At 36.3% G+C, this 18,802-nt stretch overlaps 1 protein-coding gene across 6 annotated transcripts in view; it reads right to left on the bottom strand.

Moving 5' to 3' along the window:
• Window positions 1–18,726, bottom strand: part of shc3 (SHC (Src homology 2 domain containing) transforming protein 3) — a 51,370-nt gene extending 32,644 nt beyond the window's left edge. For 2 of the 6 annotated variants that reach the window (XM_015339928.2, XM_015339949.2), the window contains exons 1-2: window positions 18,661–18,726; window positions 13,721–13,828 (exon numbers count right to left, since the gene is read on the bottom strand). Coding sequence is in view for 3 of the 6 variants with exons in the window: in XM_015339917.2 (XP_015195403.2) it covers window positions 454–557 (104 nt within the window). In the remaining 3 variants the exon portion in view is untranslated. Of the gene's footprint in view, window positions 1–453; window positions 1,508–13,346; window positions 13,423–13,720; window positions 13,829–18,660 lie in introns of those variants that run through there. The other 4 variants (XM_015339943.2, XM_015339936.2, XM_015339917.2 and 1 more) reach the window with 4 other exon arrangements.
• Window positions 18,727–18,802: the final 76 nt, after the last annotated feature.

The following is an 18,802-nucleotide window of genomic DNA, read 5'->3' as shown; positions in this document are numbered from 1 at the left end:
TGCATTACAAATTGCATATCTGTGTATAGAATTCCATTCAAAGACAGCTTAGAGAAAAACCCAATTTCTCTTTCTTCAATTTCGCAGACTTCACACTCACTAAAATATTTAGAAAAACACAACACAAAACAGTTAACAATTCTAATGCCAGTATGAATCAATGCTGCATATAATTCTCAAGCTTTTGTTTCAACCAGTATCAATTTACCCTGCTGAATAGAGAAACACACACCTCAAAGCAGCAATCCGGCTGCAGAGGCAAACTACACAACTGACATTTCATGCTTAAAATAGAAGAGAAACAATTATAATTTCATAAGACAGCACACAGTCTATTTATAGAACTAACGATTAATGCAGATTTCTAGAGGAAATGGTCTCTGGTGATCGACAGTCATTCATAACCATTCCCTAATCCTGCTACAGCTCGCACACTGCAGTCTTTCGCTCTACCTTGTCAAAAGCCTGCTTGCCAGCAAAAAACATAAAAAAAAACAAAACAAAAAAACACACCAGGTTTGTTCTGTTAACAAAACCAAAATAAAATCTAGATACATGTGTATAGCTCCACAGCAAGCAGCAGAGAAGATGTCGAAATGTGAATGAAAATAATATTTTTATGTGAATGAAATGGCTGGCTCGCATACCAATGTTTCTGTGAATGAAGGAGGGCCTTGCAAGCTATGCAAGACGATCCCTTGGGAGCAAAATGGTCTTATCCAATAAGAAAGGAGCTGGATGAGTCATTCAGGGAAGGCTTGCGGAATAGTGGAAGAATCCATTCCCCTTACAGGTGCTGCTGTTTTGTTCTGAAAAGGCTTTCAAATAGCGTTTTTAGGGTGATTTGCCTCCTCATTGGTGTGGTGTGGTTATTGTTTTTCTAACAATGCATTTGGAAAGCCTTCTTTAAGACAATGTTAAGCAAACCGATGGTGGAACATCTTTTTCTCTTGCAGGTTTTTTTGTTACTGTACTGAGTCATTCACATGAAAATTGGTAATACGAACATACAGCCTCTTTGTTTCGCTCTCTAAGTGATCAGCATGTCAATGGGCACACTGAAAATTACAGAAGATTGGTGCCAGTTATTGATATTCAAAGGGTCTGAAGCCTCTAATGACATATTTAACTCTTACAAGCGTACAGCTGATTTGTCTGACTCCATATAGGAAAAGAAAAGGATAAAGGTAAATCTGGAATAAAAGATGCTATTTTTAAAATGAAGTAGCTAAGTGTTTTTATTAAACTAACCTAAGGCTGTACATACAGTGTCTATGTAAAAAATGATATTTTTAGATTTGATGTCTGTAAAGGGAAAATAGAATTTTGTAAAGTGAAAGCAAAGTAAATAGTAATTACTTACTGTAGATCTGATCACGTTAGACTCCCTTTTACACTATCATATTTACTTAATGTGAATGTGTCCAAATACTTATGGTCACTTGAAATCACAAGGCAATGTTTTTGTAAGTTTATGACCTAATATGATCAAATGTACGCATGGAATGAACATATACAACACAGGATTTTCAAAGTCTAAAAAATAAATTGCTTGACTTTAAAGCAGACAACAGTTTTAACTTTTCTGTCTTAATACTTTTGAGGGCACCATATTATGTTGTTATTATGTTGCATGTATGTTATCCGTCCTGTTATAGTGTAGTTTTTAATATGCTCAATAGCACGGACAGCTGATTAAAACTAAAATTACTTAATTGAAAGGGCATTTCCAAGGTCACAGCTAGGCGCCCTTGGTAATTCTAATCAATTTTTGGCAGGTTTTTATTCTAATTAATCCTTTATTATTCAAATCAACTTTAACAGCAGAGTCAAAGAAGTGAAACACTGTCTCCTGAGTGATTAAAGTCCTGTTTGATCTGAAGCCCTACAGTACATTGCCATTCAGAGCTAGAGGCCAAGTTTGCCTGTCCCAGTGATAGAACACAGAGAGATCCAACACTGACTTTGTCTGCACTCTCTGACATGGTGTTGGACACTTGTGGGACTAAAATTTTGTGAGTCATGTAAAATTCTTGTGTGATTAAGCAGTCATGTGAACTTTGTGTAGTCTTACCAGGGTGTCAATGTGCAATACAACAGACATACACTTTTGTATTGGGGGAAGCAAACACAAAATCATGGTAAGGTGATTCTCAGTTTGATAGAATTGGAAAGAAAATAAGAGCAAGTACTATCTTACTTTCTAAGTTACAACATAAAGCTGATATTATAATCAAATTACCTTTATGTAGGAAGAAAAATGGTAAAAATAGAAGAAAATAACATTTTAATGTCTCCTTGATTTAGTATAAAAACACTGAACACTACATATAACTAAGAATAGTATTTAATTATTTTACCATTCTAAATATTCAGCCTTCCAAAGAGACACAATACTGGCTCTCCTTCCAAGATGTTTTCAGTATTTGATCTCTTTAGGCAGTGACTGACTGTTAGATTCTGATGAGCAAAACTTTTTGCTGCACTGCAAAACATTAGATCAGGCAAAAAACCTACACGTTCAACATCATCGTTAGTCAAGCATCGTAGGGAGAATCATGCTATGGGGATGCTTCAGCAAGGACAAGAAACTTTTTTAGGATTGAAGGAATAATGAATGAAGAAAGCTTGTTTCAGTCTGATAAACATTTAAGACTGGGGAATACAGTCACCTTTCAGCGAAAAGCACAAGGCTAATGCTACACTAGAGTGGTTGTAGAAAAAAATGGTTTAAGAAAAGTGAATGTCCTTGAGTGGCCCAGTCAAAGTATTGGGCTTAGTTGGATTCTACTGAAAATCTGTAAAAAGACTTGAAAACTGTTGTTTATAACTGATCCCCAAGCACCTTGAGAGATCTTGAGCAAATCCACCAAGAAAAATGGACAAAAAGTGCACCAAGCCAATGTGGAAAGTTGGTTGAAACATATAAAAAAAACATGTGACTATAATTTCTGCAAAGGTGTTTCCACTAAATATAGAGTTCAGGGGTCTGAATACATATGCAATCAATATATTTCATTTTTCTCTTTATTTTTTGCTGACATTCCTTGAAGCAAATCACTCCCTTAGAAGTCTTCAGTCTAGAGCTTTGAATAAAATATGACATTTAAAAATGTGTCTGTGCAATAAATAATGGCTAATAGGATATTGTTGGAAGCTGAGGCTGTTCAAAACAATTTTATTATAGGAATTACTGGTTGTTACTAGCTGACTGTGACTGAGATTCTCCAAGTGGCAGTGGACCATTGGGAGCCAGGGTTGCTTTGGCTGAGCGGCAAACAGTGGCCCCTTATGGGTACCTGCACACTTACAGCAATGTCAGTGTGAGCTTCAAATAAATTGTTACATTTTTTAAAAACATTTAATAATAATAACTTTTATTTATAAAGCACCTTTCCAAATCCAAGGACACTGTACATGAAGAGTAAAGAAAAAGACAAGAAAGGTACAATAAGAGTAAATGATAAAAAAAGCAGGCTTTTACAAATTGACTATAGGCAATCAAATATGGACCTTGGGAAAAAAGTTAAGTTTTAAGTTTAGATTTGAAGAGAGTTACAGACATTGTGTCACTGTTGTCAAAAGTCTGTGATTTAGTCTTGGGGACAGTGAGTAGAGGACTGGCCTCAACTGAACTGAGCCTATGAGGGTGGGGGGGGGAGTGTAAACATGGAGGAGTTCAGAGATGTATGATGGAGCCAGATTGTTTAGAGCATTGAAAGTCAGCAACAAGATCTTGTATTGAATATGTGACTTTACAGGCAACCAATGTAGAGACTTACAGTAAGTGTAGGAGTGATATGCTGCCAGGGTTTTGAACATATTACAACTTGCTGAGAAGAAACTTAGGAGCCAACACAGCAAAAAGTTGGAGAAATCAAATCCTGATGTTATAAATGCATGGAACAGGAACTCAGCATCGGACATGCTGAAATGACCTAATGCGGGCAATATTTCTAAGGTGAAAGAACGTTGTCTTAATCAAATGTTTCACATGTGGCTCAAAAGCCAGGAGAGGATCAAGTGTGACACCCGGGCTGACTATGGCTGACGTGTAAATGGGTAAGCCTTCCATCTTTACAGTGGAACCCTTAAGTTTATCCAACTAATATTTGCTGCCCACCAGTAAAATTTCTATTTTGTCACTATTTAGATTCAGGGAATTTGATGTCAAGCAGAGTTTGATGTCACACAAACAAGAGATAAGTGATGGAGGAGGGAGACCAGAGGGGGAAGAAGTGAAACTGAAGACCATGTTTGAGTATAATTTGGACAGAGGTAGCAAATAAATAATAAAAAGTAAAGGACCCAAGACTGTACCCTGAGGCACACCATGATTGACCGGGGCCATGGGGGATGTATGAGCGCCAATGGAGACAAAATGCTGCCTGCCAGTCAGACAGGAGCAAAACCAATTGAAGACAGAACCACTGAAAAACAAGAATGCCTGCAAGTGACTAAGCAAAACTGAACGATTTACTGTATCAAAAGCAGTGCTAAGATAGAGGAGCAAAAGGATACTTATAGACCCCAAGTCAGGGGCAGTAAGTAAATCATTCAAAACCCTGACAAGAGCAGTCTCAGTGCTATGATTTGAGTGGAAGCCAGACTGAAATGGCTCAAACAAGTCATTAGCTATCACACATGTCCGTAGTTGATGTGCAAACACATGCTTTAAAACGTTTGATAGAAATGGTAAATTAGGGATTGATCTGTAGCATTTCTCTGGTAAAGCAGAGAAAAATATAAAACATTTGTAGTTACTTCTTAGTCCCATGACCTTGTTTTCCACACACACAGCAGTATAATGTATATAATTCTATATAATTATAATTCTGTAAAAAATGTTTTTTCCAAGGGTGGCACGGTGGAGCAGTGTATAGTTGCCATTGGGGCCCTTGGTTAAATTCTGGACCTGGGGTGCCACAGTATCTGCATGAAGTTTATATGTTCTCCCCATGTTTGTGGGGTTTCCTCCAGGTGCTCCAGTTTCCTCGCACAGCCAAAAGCCATACTGGTAGGTTAACTGGCTTCTGGGAGAATTGGTCCTAAGTGTGAGTCTGTGTTTTGTATCAATGAGTTCCTGCGATGGACTAGCATCCTGTCCACGCTGTACGCCCCCCCCCACCCCATTGGATAAACTGTTAGAAAATGGATAAATGTTTGTTTTTTTCCCTGAAGTATCTATTTGGAAGCTAAGACTGTGAGAACAACATAGCAAAAGGCAATGCGTATTGCTATTGTCTGTGACTCTATTGATGTATTAAATACAAAAGAAAAAACTGATAAAACCAGTCAGTGTGTTCTATAGGGAACACAATTTGCTGTACAGACTGATTTACATTCTGTTTTACCATTATGTTGAATGGATAAATCTGTCTCAGAAATCATAACACAAACAGAAAAGGCTGCCATGAAAGAATCTAGCCCATTTTCATTTGGACCTTCTTTTTTCAAGCAGCAAGAACACAGCTAGCTTGGCAAATATCTACAGAAAATATAAGAATATTCATGTTATTTAGAATTAGTGCGCCTTTGTTAAAACCACAACTTTGAAAGAGAAACAGAAACAATATAATTTTGTTTGTGAATGATAAAGAAACCATGTCTCAGAAATCTTGTTTGGAGCTTGTTATATAATAAGAAAACAAAAAAAATAGCATGGTCATTAAAAGATCGGGGTGGGGGGGGTTGTTTATTTTCACATAAAAATGCACTACAGGGCCCTGAGAGTTAATCTGCATAGTCGTGACTACTTGTATCTGTCAAACTCTCTCCAAGGATGGATAATTAGAGCTGCAGGAAGCAGTGGAGATTGGATGTATGTAGGTGTGGAGGGCATTCATTTTCAGCCAATCGCTGAACAAAGAGTACAATATTCCTGCAATCTTGCTCATTCAGTGCAACGTGACTTGCACTACAATAGAGCCTGCAACATCCAGTGAAGGACAGAGCTGCCTTACCCAGGGCCTGCACAGACAAGAAGTCATTGAAATAGGGTCTCGTTTCCCCTAAAAACACAGTTATCAAACCATTTCTCTTCTATCAAGGGCCAACGTTCCCCAGACATTTAAGCTCAGATTTGATGTGTGTATTGAGAGATCAATAATAATTCATTTAGAAACAGACCATTAAAAGAAACACACAACCATGTACAGTAGATGGATAGATACTGTAGTTGCACGCCTACATAGAAAACATACAGACAAGGACTTGTGCCAGGCAAGGACATGCAAGTCTAGACAGATTGTTCATGTTAATTAATTACAGGCAAGGCAAACAGGACTGATGCAACGTCTGCAATGTAGCTTGAGGTGGTATAGGCCTTTGACAAACTTCTTAGAAATCTGAGAATCACATTAATAGTCAGGCATTCCATGTCATGTATGTTAAGTAATTATGACAAAATCTGATAATTGATATAAAAACACTTAACTTGAGGGTTTCTAAAGGAATAATAATAATGATGATGATGATAAATTGCTATTATGTATATAGCAAGTCTCACATGAAGACATTTTAGATAACAATTATGAATCACATAGCATTCTTCATTTAAAAAAATAAAATACCTATCTGTTTCAAAGGCACAAACTTAAAATGCACTAGTATGAAAAGATAGCAGGCCTATACCCAAATATTAAACATTTTCATAGTCTTCACTATGTACCTTATGAAATAAAGACATCTATTTTCAGATTTCAAAAAGACATCAAAGCCAGGTCTGTTTCCAGTTACAGGAGGTAAAAAGAAAGACATTGCTGAAGACATTTCTTTTCATGGAGATGACAAGCTAAAGCATTTCAGATTTCAAGCATACAACACTGAAACTTGAAAGCTGAGACCAAAGATATCAAAGCATTCAAATGCCAGTGATGAATGAATTTCAGCATCTGAATTATTGAAGATTATAATAAACATACTAAAGAATTATCACATATTTGTTTATTTAAGAGAATCAAATTCAATATTTCCTGACTCTCACAAAGGGAAATAACTTTAATTTTTCATAATTTTAACAATGCATCATTTTTCCCCCAAAATATATTTTGAATGATGTATCATCTACTTCCTCTTCTGACAGAAAACCAACTAGGTCTAATTTTAATGTATCAAAGAATGGGATGACATCTAGTGGTGAAATGAGCACAAAGCAAGGTTTTCTTCATACTTGTTTGCTTAAGATCAAGGAAATAGCTAAGATGTACTGTATGCGAGTTAAAATATGCAGTTTAAGAACCTCAAGCATCACTGCCCTGTGTAAGAAGGGGACAGACATTTCACTCTTTGCCAATACAGGTTTAGAAAGAAGTATACAATGAGTCGCTTGGCCATTCCACCATTATTGCTAATAGCTTCGAAATCCTCACAGTGCAATTTCCCAATCCACACAGCCAGAAAATCTCAAAACACATCCTAAACCATGGTTCAGGAAGTGAAAAAGAACATGAGCTTGTAAGAAGGTTTACACAATAAGCAGAGATGACCATTTGGCCAACTGATACACGGATCCCATCCCCCTTTTTTTGAAGAAGCCAGATGTGACCTTTGTCAATATTTATTCTATAAACTACACAAATATTATAATTCATTTATACAATAGCAACACTAATTGTTGTTTTTCAGAAGTGGACAGAAGACCATTAACAGGAACTGGGTGATGTAAGATCTAATGTATATTGCAATTCTAACATCAACAGCCACTCCTCTGAACCTGCTGGACCAAGTAATACACAATCTCTAGTCGATGACCAGATATCCTCTGGACTTACCAAATTTCAAAATGCAAACATCAGATGAAACATAGCAAAATAATCCCCAGGACAAGTAAATACAGGGATGCTCCTTTTTTTCGAACTGTTAATGTACTTGAAGACAGACAATGGGGCAGTACAGGGCAATGATGGAAAAAATCACCTAAACTTAGAGAAGCAGTGATGGAGAGAAAAGTGGTCCATCTCACTGTGACAAAGCTGTACTTCCTCTTACCGCATGGGATGCAAATTATGTAAAAGGAAACAACTGAACGTCTCCCTCGTGGCTTGTCCCTCTCATATTTCTTTTAGTTTTCGCTTTATTTTCACAGACCTTTTACATTTTGTGATCAAGCCAGTAATCTCACCTCTTTGCTTCACATGAGGTTAGGTGAGTAAATGTATCCAACAATTCTCACTTAACATTCCAGAGATGTCATTAAACTCTTTTTGTTAAATGCAACATCAAACCAGATTTTGTTGCGTTCTTTATTTAGTGACTTTTATTATTATTTAAAATGTTGGTGCTTTCAATTTTTCATTTTTGTTTGTTAATGTACTCTTTGGGGTTCTCCAGCTGTTAGTGGAAGAGGTGACATAGGACAACATTTATCTATTAGGAAAGCCCATAAACACAAACCACAAAAACCAAACCACCCACACAGAGGATGAACAGCAAATTTACTTTGAGGACAATGGTGTTAAAGCTACTAAGTATTCTCATTCAGGCACAGCAGAGGAGATTTTTAATACAGTAAAAGGATATCTTCAAATGAATAAAATTACATGGATAATTGCTTTGTGCAAAATTGTTTGTTAGCTTGGAATAAGGCATGCACAATTCTCTGATAGTGCGTGTTTATTGATATAGCTTCATTCAGTATTTAGCAATCTTTGGATTGATTTACCTATTTCCATTTTACTTAAACACAATAAACTTAAAAATAAAAAATATCCACAGCATCATCATCATTACTACTCTCATTCTTATTATTTGAAAGAACAGGCTTTTTCAACCATGAACAGCAAATGACCTTCCTATGAAAGTATGTATTTTCCCTGAATTGAGAGGAATGAATCTGAAGGTCTTGTTTGATCACTACCCTTTCCTTTATCAAACCACTTAGCTCAGATAAGCCTGGTCATAACTGATTAAAACATGGTAATATGTGGAGAAATAATACTGATTACAACCAAGGTGAAAATGGAAAAAGGCATCCAGAAGAGATGAGATCTCTCCCAGCTTTGTTTCCAGCCAGCAATATCAGAGATGGAACAGAAAACATAATTGTGCATGATTTATTTGTCTGGCTTTTGTTAAGGTTTATTAACCTCAATTAAAAAAAACATTTTAAATTTCCTTTTGGTAATACATATTACCATATAGCCCATGGGACAGGTGAGAAAGGGTATGAATGAGTATGATTTGAATATGAGAATAAGTCTGTAATTAAATAATTAAATAGAATGTTATTCTTGTATACATGTGCATCATTACTTACTAGGCTGAAAATGATGTGAGGGTTTGCTATCACTATATTACTGACAATCCATACAACGGCCTTAACTGGAATCTAAAAACTCCTTCTGGAATCTTCTTACAGTACAGGATATCCATTCTAAAAATACATGGTCGATTTTCCATGATTCTATATCATGCTTGAATGAGGAAATGTCAAGACAGAAGGATCATTCCCTAAAGGCACCTTTACCGTAACCATAGTTTCAAGGACAGCATAGCAACAGGCAGGGAGTGAGGGCTGGATAAACAGATTGACAGCCCATACCAAGCAAATGCCTTTTGCTTTTCATAGAGAACCATCATGGAAATACACCCAATTATGACACTGCATGCTTGTGTACATATCATTCCGCGTGAATGTCAGATTGCAAACATGTGCGTGTTATCTCCTGAGAAAGGGTGGTGGATTATTTGGAAAATGTGTTACTAGGGTATCTGTAAGAGCTGGCTTCCTTCCACTCTATAAGTAAACACATCATGTCCATCGCTATAGCTTAGGTTAGTTATATATTTTTTTTAATTTTGTAATCTAGCAAGTAAAAAAAAATTTTTTTCTATGTACATGTCTATTTTAACAACAGCTGCACTAAATCTTAACATCAGACATTCATGCTCTTACCAGATTCTGTATCAATGCAGATTGCAGAAAATGTGCTTTTTTATTAACTGCATACAGTATACTGCATGCAGTATCTTACTTTACTTGTTGCCTAAAATAAACAATGAAATGATTCACTGTAGATATTTGTTTAATTTTGAGAGAGTCCTTCTAGAATGCCTGACAAGACGTGAACAAATCTTTGTGGAAATAATATTCTTTGTGATATTTAAATGTATTTTTGTCAAGCTTATCATAACTAAAAAAATATGAAAAACAACATTGTTAACAAGGTTTATAAAGCACCACAATGCTTGGAAATATGTGGAGAAATGCTTTTTTTTTTCAGAAAAGAGAAATAAAATGCATTATGTTGTTTGTTTTTCAAAAGTAGAGTTGCTAAATTTTTGTGTTTCCTGGAGCAGATAACTGCAGACAATGGATGAATTGGAGTCTAGACAAAATTCTACCAAAGCTGATTCTGTTTATGTACTGAGAGACATTCAAAATGCAATATATTATTTTGGTTCCTATACTTAATTGTTGCATTCTTAAAGCCTCTCAGTATAATTTCTGTTCTGTGACAAGGAGGCACAAGGACTGGCTTCTGTTTTTTATTAATAATATAATATAAATGCCCCTTATTTGTTTAAGCACAATGCCAAAACCACACAACGCTCGTAGTCCAGTTGTCAATTTGGCACAGTTATTAAATTAGTTTTAATGTTATTACAATAGCTGATGGAGACTGATGGTGAAGAATACAATAACACTGTTCTGAAGATGGAAGAGGGGGAGTTATAGCATTATGTGAGGGTATTCCTGCATAGTAACTTAACCTAGATGAATCTAGATGAATCAAAGGGTCTCAGAATCTTAAGAAAAATGTGTAATATTAAATAATATTAACAGGACGAGGTGTGTTATATACACTAGAAGTGCTTAAAATAATCATATATCCAGGGCCTGATGATATTCTAGCAATTGCACTTAAGGCAACAAGAGATGCTGTTCATAGCCTGTTAACAAAACTCTTTCAACAGTCGCTTGAGACAGGAGTGATACTCATCCATTCATCCATTTTCTAACAGCTCCATCCAATTTAAAATCAGGTGAGAACTGAAGCCTATCTTGGCAAGCTACAGGCACAAGGCGGGGCACATGCTGAATAACACAGCAGTCCACTGCAGGACACACACAGAAATACACACACTCAGACTAGTGCCAATTTTCCCAGAAGCCAAATTACTTACCAGTACCAATTGACTGGAAAATTTCTAATGTAGAGCCCATAAAAGTGACAAAACTAAATCTGAATAATAAAAAGTAATAACATTACAGTCTTAATTCTATTACATGCAAGTTTATGGCAATGAAATCAGAGAATAATCTAGATGGAATTAAGAATCCTAGGAGATAGCCAACATGGTTTAAGAAAAGGTAAACTTGCTTAACTAGCACGTTCGAATGTCCTACACTGACAGGCTGAAAGAATTGAACTAATTAAACAAAAGCAATTAGGAGGTAATCTGATTCAAGCGTTCAAATTCCACAAAGGACAATCCTGCAGACTAGAGAATCATCAGAGAGACATGAACCAGTGAACACAAGTATATCAAGTATGTGGAAGTGCATTTAAAAATGAGAATAAGACACACATCTTTACACAAAAGGTTGCTGGTGTCCTGAATACACTACCCAGCAATGTGAGAGATCAAGAAATGGCTGGATTCCCTCAGATCAATTAACGACTAGTAACCAAATATACAGGTGGTCTTTGTAATCTTTCCAAAATTTCTGGCATGTTAAAGCAATCAGTTGGTTTATAGTAAGCACATTGTTAGAAAACGCACGCACCACAAAGGTTTTACATGTTATACAGCTAAAGTACCAGGAGCTTATACAAGAAAAGCAGAAAACATACTGATTTTTTAACACGGGACTAACACTCCTAGCAATGAAAGGTATTGGAAAATATGATAATGTGCACTGGAAAATACATTAACAAAAGTAAAACAGGTATTATTAATTTGTTAGTTAAACACAAAAGCTATCACCTACATCAGAGCAACGAATGTTTCCTAGCAGTTGTTTCCTAGCTACACTTTTAAAGTCAGTTTTGCTATGTTTCTCTGGGTTTGAGATACGATTCATTTTAATATTGTCTGCCCAAGGTACTCCATTACTAATATATGTATTCACACTGTTGATTGCACTAAATATACTTTATACACTTAAAATACTACGGGCTTACAAATTAAGCCTAAGTTTATTCAAGATTAATTATATAGTATAGTTTATCTTTCCTAAAATGTTGCTTTTGGGAAGAGTTGAGTCCAAGAAAGAGCAGAAGACGTCTCTCAACTAGTATTTTGAAATGGTAAAAAAAACCAAGAAGTTGTTGCAACAGGTGTATCTGCTATTCATAGCAGAAACATAAAAACTAAACTGACACATTACATTAGTTTATGCAGAAACTCAATCTCTGTCATACCTGTATGCAGAACCATTGAATTGTATTGGAAGATAGCCTGAAAGCTGTGGCCAGACAAAATTCCTCCTTAACCTAAATCTTTACATGAAACAAAAGGCCTCAGCCTTACTTGATTGCGCTAATTATTTTCTTACTTGGGTATAGTTATCTTTACTCATTATCCTGTTAAGCAATTATTTTTATTGTCTACGCATCTGGAAGAGCCAGAATCATTCAAACACACCTGCTCCTCAAGTTTTTCAGTTTTTCAAATGCAATTAGCTCTGCAGTTACATACAAGACGTTGTAAGGCTGAGTGAGCAGAGCATCACCTATAAGTTGCAAGGTTTATTATTTCAACTCTGCTCCTTGGGACACTAAGGGAATCCTGGTCACAGTGGGGTAGTGGCACAACCTCAGGCCGCCACCTCACACACACACATTACATGTAAAGGCATTACTTTTGAAGAATTTATAAAGCAACAAACAGTGGTCACCTCTAGTGGGAAATACAGACAAAATATAAATTGTGCACTTCAATAAGAATGTTGATAAGGTAACTGAGAACTACTTATAACAAAACACTCCAGTCCTTTAGGATTACAATGGCTATCATATTCCCATCATATCACCACAATGCTTCATTATTGTAAAAAATATTTAACACAAGCTATTACTGGAAGGCAATACTCAACATAAAAGTATGTAAATAGTTGTTAAATTCAATTACTACTTAAAAACTATTCATATTACATTAATTACTGCATTAACACAAAGCAAAATCAGAACAAATGCTTGCACCAAAAAAGTTAAACATTCAACATTTAACATGAGCATTTTAAAATCACAAGACATTGACCTGCAATCAGATTAGAAGGTAGAAATTGCATTATTACAAAAAATAAAATGAGACTGAATGAGGTATAAAGAACAGGCTCTTTATTTACCACTGTCCTTAGAAGTACTCAAAAAGGACAACCAGAAGTTTTAGTATCTTACCTCCTTTAAATTTTTGTGTACACATCTTTTCTGCCATTTCAGGAAACTCACGCAAAAAGACATGTTCTCTGGAAGCCTGCAGCAAGCAATCAGTAAAAGTGAAATCACTGCGATGTATTTGGTACAGTTCTTACAGGGGAAATTGTCATTTAAAGGCTTTCAGCACAGTTGCAACGGATAGCCAAGAATATCCATCGCCTAACTGCAAATCAAAGTCAACAATTCACACACTTGAGAAATCACTGCATCACTGGCGATAACAGAAGCACTTTCATATGAGCTGTGCACTCAGTGAACTTCCATCTCGGTACTTGCTGGGCAAAAGCTTCAGGTGAATAACACAGTGATCGTTACTGTTTAAATATGCCCCTTACCTTCACAACTCATTGTCTGAGATCCAGAAAAAGACATCTGCTTTATTACATTCTGTTTAACTGTAGGAAAGATAAAGGTAATCGCTTCTGACATTTCCTTGTCAAAGCCTGAAAGAGACAATAAGAGATCACATTAGGAAAAGGACACATTATCCAATTGTGATTTTTAGTGTGTTGCTGTTCCAACCACATGCTTAGGTGCACTGTTTTAATAAAAAAAAGTATTTGTCCTTTGTAACTCCCAATACTCCAGTGACCTGAGAGCAGAAATATTAGAAATGTATTTATCTTTTTATTTTTGCCAGAAATGATCAAAACGATTATTTATGAAAAGATTCACTACTCTGTTGATAGAATGTCAACAGAGGAAGGACAAGAGACTTTGCTGTGTTAATGTTCATACACTTGATTATATGTACAGTGCCTTGCGAAAGTATTCGGCCCCCTTGAACTTTTCAACCTTTTGCCACATTTCAGGCTTCAAACATAAAGATATAATTTTTTTATTTTATGTGAAGAATCACCAACAAGTGGGACACAATTGTGAAGTGGAACGAAATCTATTGGATTTCTGAAACTTTTTTAACTAATAAAAAAAATGAAAAGTGGGGCGTGCAAAATTATTCGGCCCCCTTGCGTTAATACTTTGTAGAGCCACCTTTTGCTGCGATTACAGCTGCAAGTCGCTTGGGGTATGTCTCTATCAGTTTTGCACATCGAGAGACTGAAATTCTTGCCCATTCTTCCTTGCAAAACAGCTCGAGCTCAGTGAGGTTGGATGGAGAGCGTTTGTGAACAGCAGTTTTCAGCTCTTTCCACAGATTCTCGATTGGATTCAGGTCTGGACTTTGACTTGGCCATTCAAACACCTGGATACGTTTATTTGTGAACCATTCCCTTGTAGATTTTGCTGTATGTTTGGGATCATTGTCTTGTTGGAAGATAAATCTCCGTCCCAGTTTCAGGTCTTTTGCAGACTCCAACAGGTTTTCATCCAGAATGGTCCTGTATTTGGCTGCATCCATCTTCCCCTCAATTTTAACCATCTTCCCTGTCCCTGCTGAAGAAAAGCAGGCCCAAACCATGATGCTGCCACCACCATGTTTGACAGTGGGGATGGTGTGTTGAGGGTGATGAGCTGTGTTGCTTTTACGCCAAACATATCGTTTTGCATTGTGGCCAAAAAGTTCGATTTTGGTTTCATCTGACCAGAGCACCTTCTTCCACATGTTTGGGGTGTCTCCCAGGTGGCTTGTGGCAAACTTTAGACGAGACTTTTTATGGATATCTTTGAGAAATGGCTTTCTTCTTGCCACTCTTCCATAAAGGCCAGATTTGTGCAGTGTAAGACTGATTGTTGTCCTATGGACAGACTCTCCCACCTCAGCTGTAGTTCTCTGCAGTTCATCCAGAGTGATCATGGGCCTCTTGGCTGCATCTCTGATCAGTCTTCTCCTTGTCTGAGTTGAAAGTTTAGAGGGACGGCCAGGTCTTGGTAGATTTGCAGTGGTCTGATACTCCTTCCATTTCAAGATGATCGCTTGCACAGTGCTCCTTGGGATGTTTGAAGCTTGGGAAATCTTTTTGTATCCAAATCCGGCTTTAAACTTCTCCACAACAGTATTACGGACCTGCCTGGTGTGTTCCTTGGTCTTCATGATGCTCTCTGCGCTTTCAACAGAACCTTGAGACTATCACAGAGCAGGTGCATTTATACAGAGACTTGATTACACACAGGTGGATTCTATTTATCACCATCAGTCATTTAGGACAACATTGGATCATTCAGAGATCCTCGCTGAACGTCTGGAGTGAGTTTGCTGCACTGAAAGTAAAGGGGCCGAATAATTTTGCACGCCCCACTTTTCATTTTTTTATTAGTTAAAAAAGTTTCAAAAATCCAATAGATTTCGTTCCACTTCACAATTGTGTCCCACTTGTTGGTGATTCTTCACATAAAATAAAAAAATTTATATCTTTATGTTTGAAGCCTGAAATGTGGCAAAAGGTTGAAAAGTTCAAGGGGGCCGAATACTTTCGCAAGGCACTGTATATATCAGGTTCAGGACATATAGGTCTGAACACAAATTGGGTAGGAGAATGAACAAAATATTAATGCAGTAAGCATCAAAGAAAATTGCTGGTAACTGTAACAGATTCACAGAGTTGTTAGCAGGAATCTTTTTTGAGTGACATTGTATTGAACACTTAAGTTAATTTATTGTAGATTAACATTTGTCATTTGTCATGATTTGCTTTGCAAATCACAGGCCAGTAATTGTGACATTGTGACATGGTCCCACTACTTGCAAATCCATTTATCCATCTTAGTCTTGCCTCCAACATATCATTGGCACAAAAGGTATTGTTCTCTTGATAAGTGTGGCATACTGACTCCTTTCATTGTTGACTCTTACCAGGCTTGTCATTTAAAACATTAAATCACTTTATCACCGGTGATTAATCAAATTTCTTGCTCATAAAGTGATTTAGTGCTTTAATGACATTCAAAGTCACCCAGGTGTCTCATGGTCAGTTGCGTCAGTCAAACATTGAAAATCCGAACTCCATACACTTTGTTATTCCAACAACATACATGCATAATTAGAATGAAGAGTTTCTTTTATGCATCTACATAAGTGGCAGATGTCAACAAAGAAATACATACTGAATACTTATGATGCAGCTCAAATGACTGTTTCAACCAAAGCCCATTATTATTTATGAAATAAGCCTTGCATTATGGTAAACAATATATCTCCATTGTATTTTAGCTGAAAAAAAAATTATTGTTTTATCTTCTAAACAATGTTAAATTAAATGACTCTTCTCAATTCAAAAGCTGAAAGGCAATTCATAATATAAGATCAGCTACAAACGAGAGAAGAAAATTCAGCCCATCTAGCCCATTCTGGTAGTTGATATCTAACTGATTAGATAATAATATGTAATAGAACCACAGAACTCAACCAGCCATTTCTAGAAGAAAACCAGGGTATTGACAATATGGCTGGGCAGCGTGCTCCATACTCCCACAATTTGGGAGTAAAGTGGATATTTGGGTGCCCACTTTGGGTTTTTTGGGGCGTAAAGAAGAGCGCCGTTCTCAATTGTGAATGTGCTTGTATTCTGTGGCTTGTGTTTCTTCACTGTTGACTCTGAAGAGGTCTGTTCAGCTGACTTTGAAGATTTGGAATACTTGAATCAGATCCCCTCACAGTCTTCTCCACTCAAGACTCAAAAGGGTCACTTTCTTCAGCATATCAGTGTAGGTGTGTGTAAGATTCACCAGATATGACAAAAACTTTTCAGCAGAGAAGTGAAAAAGTGCTCTTTGGGATATAAAGCACTGTATGTAAAGCTTATAGTATACCATAAGCACTATACTGCACATTGGGCTTTCAATCAAATTATTCTACTATATTAGTGCAAGGGTTCAAATGAAAGATATATATTATATGTACACCATTACTCTCATATACGTTTAAGGTTTTAAAATCTCTAGGTAAAGTATTTTCAAATCTAATTAGAGATAACATTGTGCTGCTCCAAAAGCCTCGGGAACTGTTATGCAGCACAATTGTAACACCTGAGGCAATGTATACTTATTAAATTGAGTACTGAGGATTTGAAGTCCCATTATGGCTTTGGAGTATGGTTGCTGCAGGAACATTTATAACCATCTGGTTTTTCTACTGTCATTCCAAATGCTTCTAGAAACTGAATGAAAATAAAGCAATGGGAATTTGTTAAACTTAGTAAAGCAATACATGGGAAAAACTTACTTAAAATGATCAATCACCATGGGCTGATTTTCGCTATAACAAATCACACGCACACAGTACCACCAGGTGGACACCAATATAACGTCGCTGCATTTAATGTCTGTTTTTTATTTATTCAGTTGTGTTAAAGGAAAACTATTCAGTACATGGAAAAGGGCAAAACTTTGACTGTTCTCTCTTTTTATCTTGAAATTAATTATGTAGTTGTCAATTCACAGAATGCTGTGTTAATACTGTAATATGTATGTTTCATTCCAATTAATTACTATATGTAGAAAAAAACTCACCTATCTCTTCCTGCTGTTTCCTAGAAAGCTTTCTAATTAATACTTTGAAGCTGTTATACGATTGTTTTTTTCATCTGCAGTTCAATACTTTATTAAATGTAAGAAATACCAAGTTCATGTTATAAACGGAATAGGGAACACGTTCTCGGTCATTCTACACCCAAATGGCAACTTAGTATAGATATCTTCAGGTGGCACAGACATTCAACAAAAAGCAAATAAATAACTGTAAGTAAAAATTCTTATTAATCAAACTAATGGTTTTGATTTTTTACAAGAGACCACTGAAAACTACACGTGATTAAAAAGAAACAGATGATGCAGGTATTTGCAAACCAGTCCTGACGACTTGTAAATCACTAGATCCTTATTTTCTGTTGGTGTGGTAGGATGAAGTATTCATATTTGTTTTTATTAAAACGTATTTATTTTACCTAGCATTTCTGATTAATGGCATGGTTATACCCTAATTTGCTGGTCTGAGAATCGAAATCTGGGAAATAAGAACAAATTGGGCGGTATTGTCAAAATTAATTGCGACCATATCCCACGTCTGTCTATGAGTTTCGAGTTTTGAGAAAACACATTTCATTCCAGACGATACAGATTTCCCAATCTAAAAACAAATTATTTAATATACATGTGTATCGTTTGAGAGTTTTCCTTTATTGTCAGCCGCTGTAAACAAATTGCCCCTTATAGATAATAAAGACTCTTTCCTAATGTTAAGTGTAGTTAATTCAAAGCACACAATTTAGGTAAGATTATACAGTTGTGCTATAGAAACGACGTGCAGCGAAATCTATTATCTTTAACATCTTCAGTGACAACTTTTAAAAATATATCGTAAATAATGATCAATTTTTACCTTACACATTTTACCAGTATTGCAAGAACCGCCCCCAGTATTAATTATACCTCGTGGTTCCTGAGCGTCTCAATAATAAAAAAAATTGACCTCCTTCCCCGTGATCCTCTGCGATTCTCGCAGGGAGAGGGATGTCACGTGG

The sequence above is a fragment of the Lepisosteus oculatus genome, chromosome 3 (genome assembly GCF_040954835.1).
Source record: "Lepisosteus oculatus isolate fLepOcu1 chromosome 3, fLepOcu1.hap2, whole genome shotgun sequence".
NCBI lineage: Eukaryota > Metazoa > Chordata > Actinopteri > Semionotiformes > Lepisosteidae > Lepisosteus > Lepisosteus oculatus.
The sequence above is the reverse complement of the archived record's forward strand: the minus strand, read 5'-3'. Positions and strand labels throughout refer to the sequence as shown.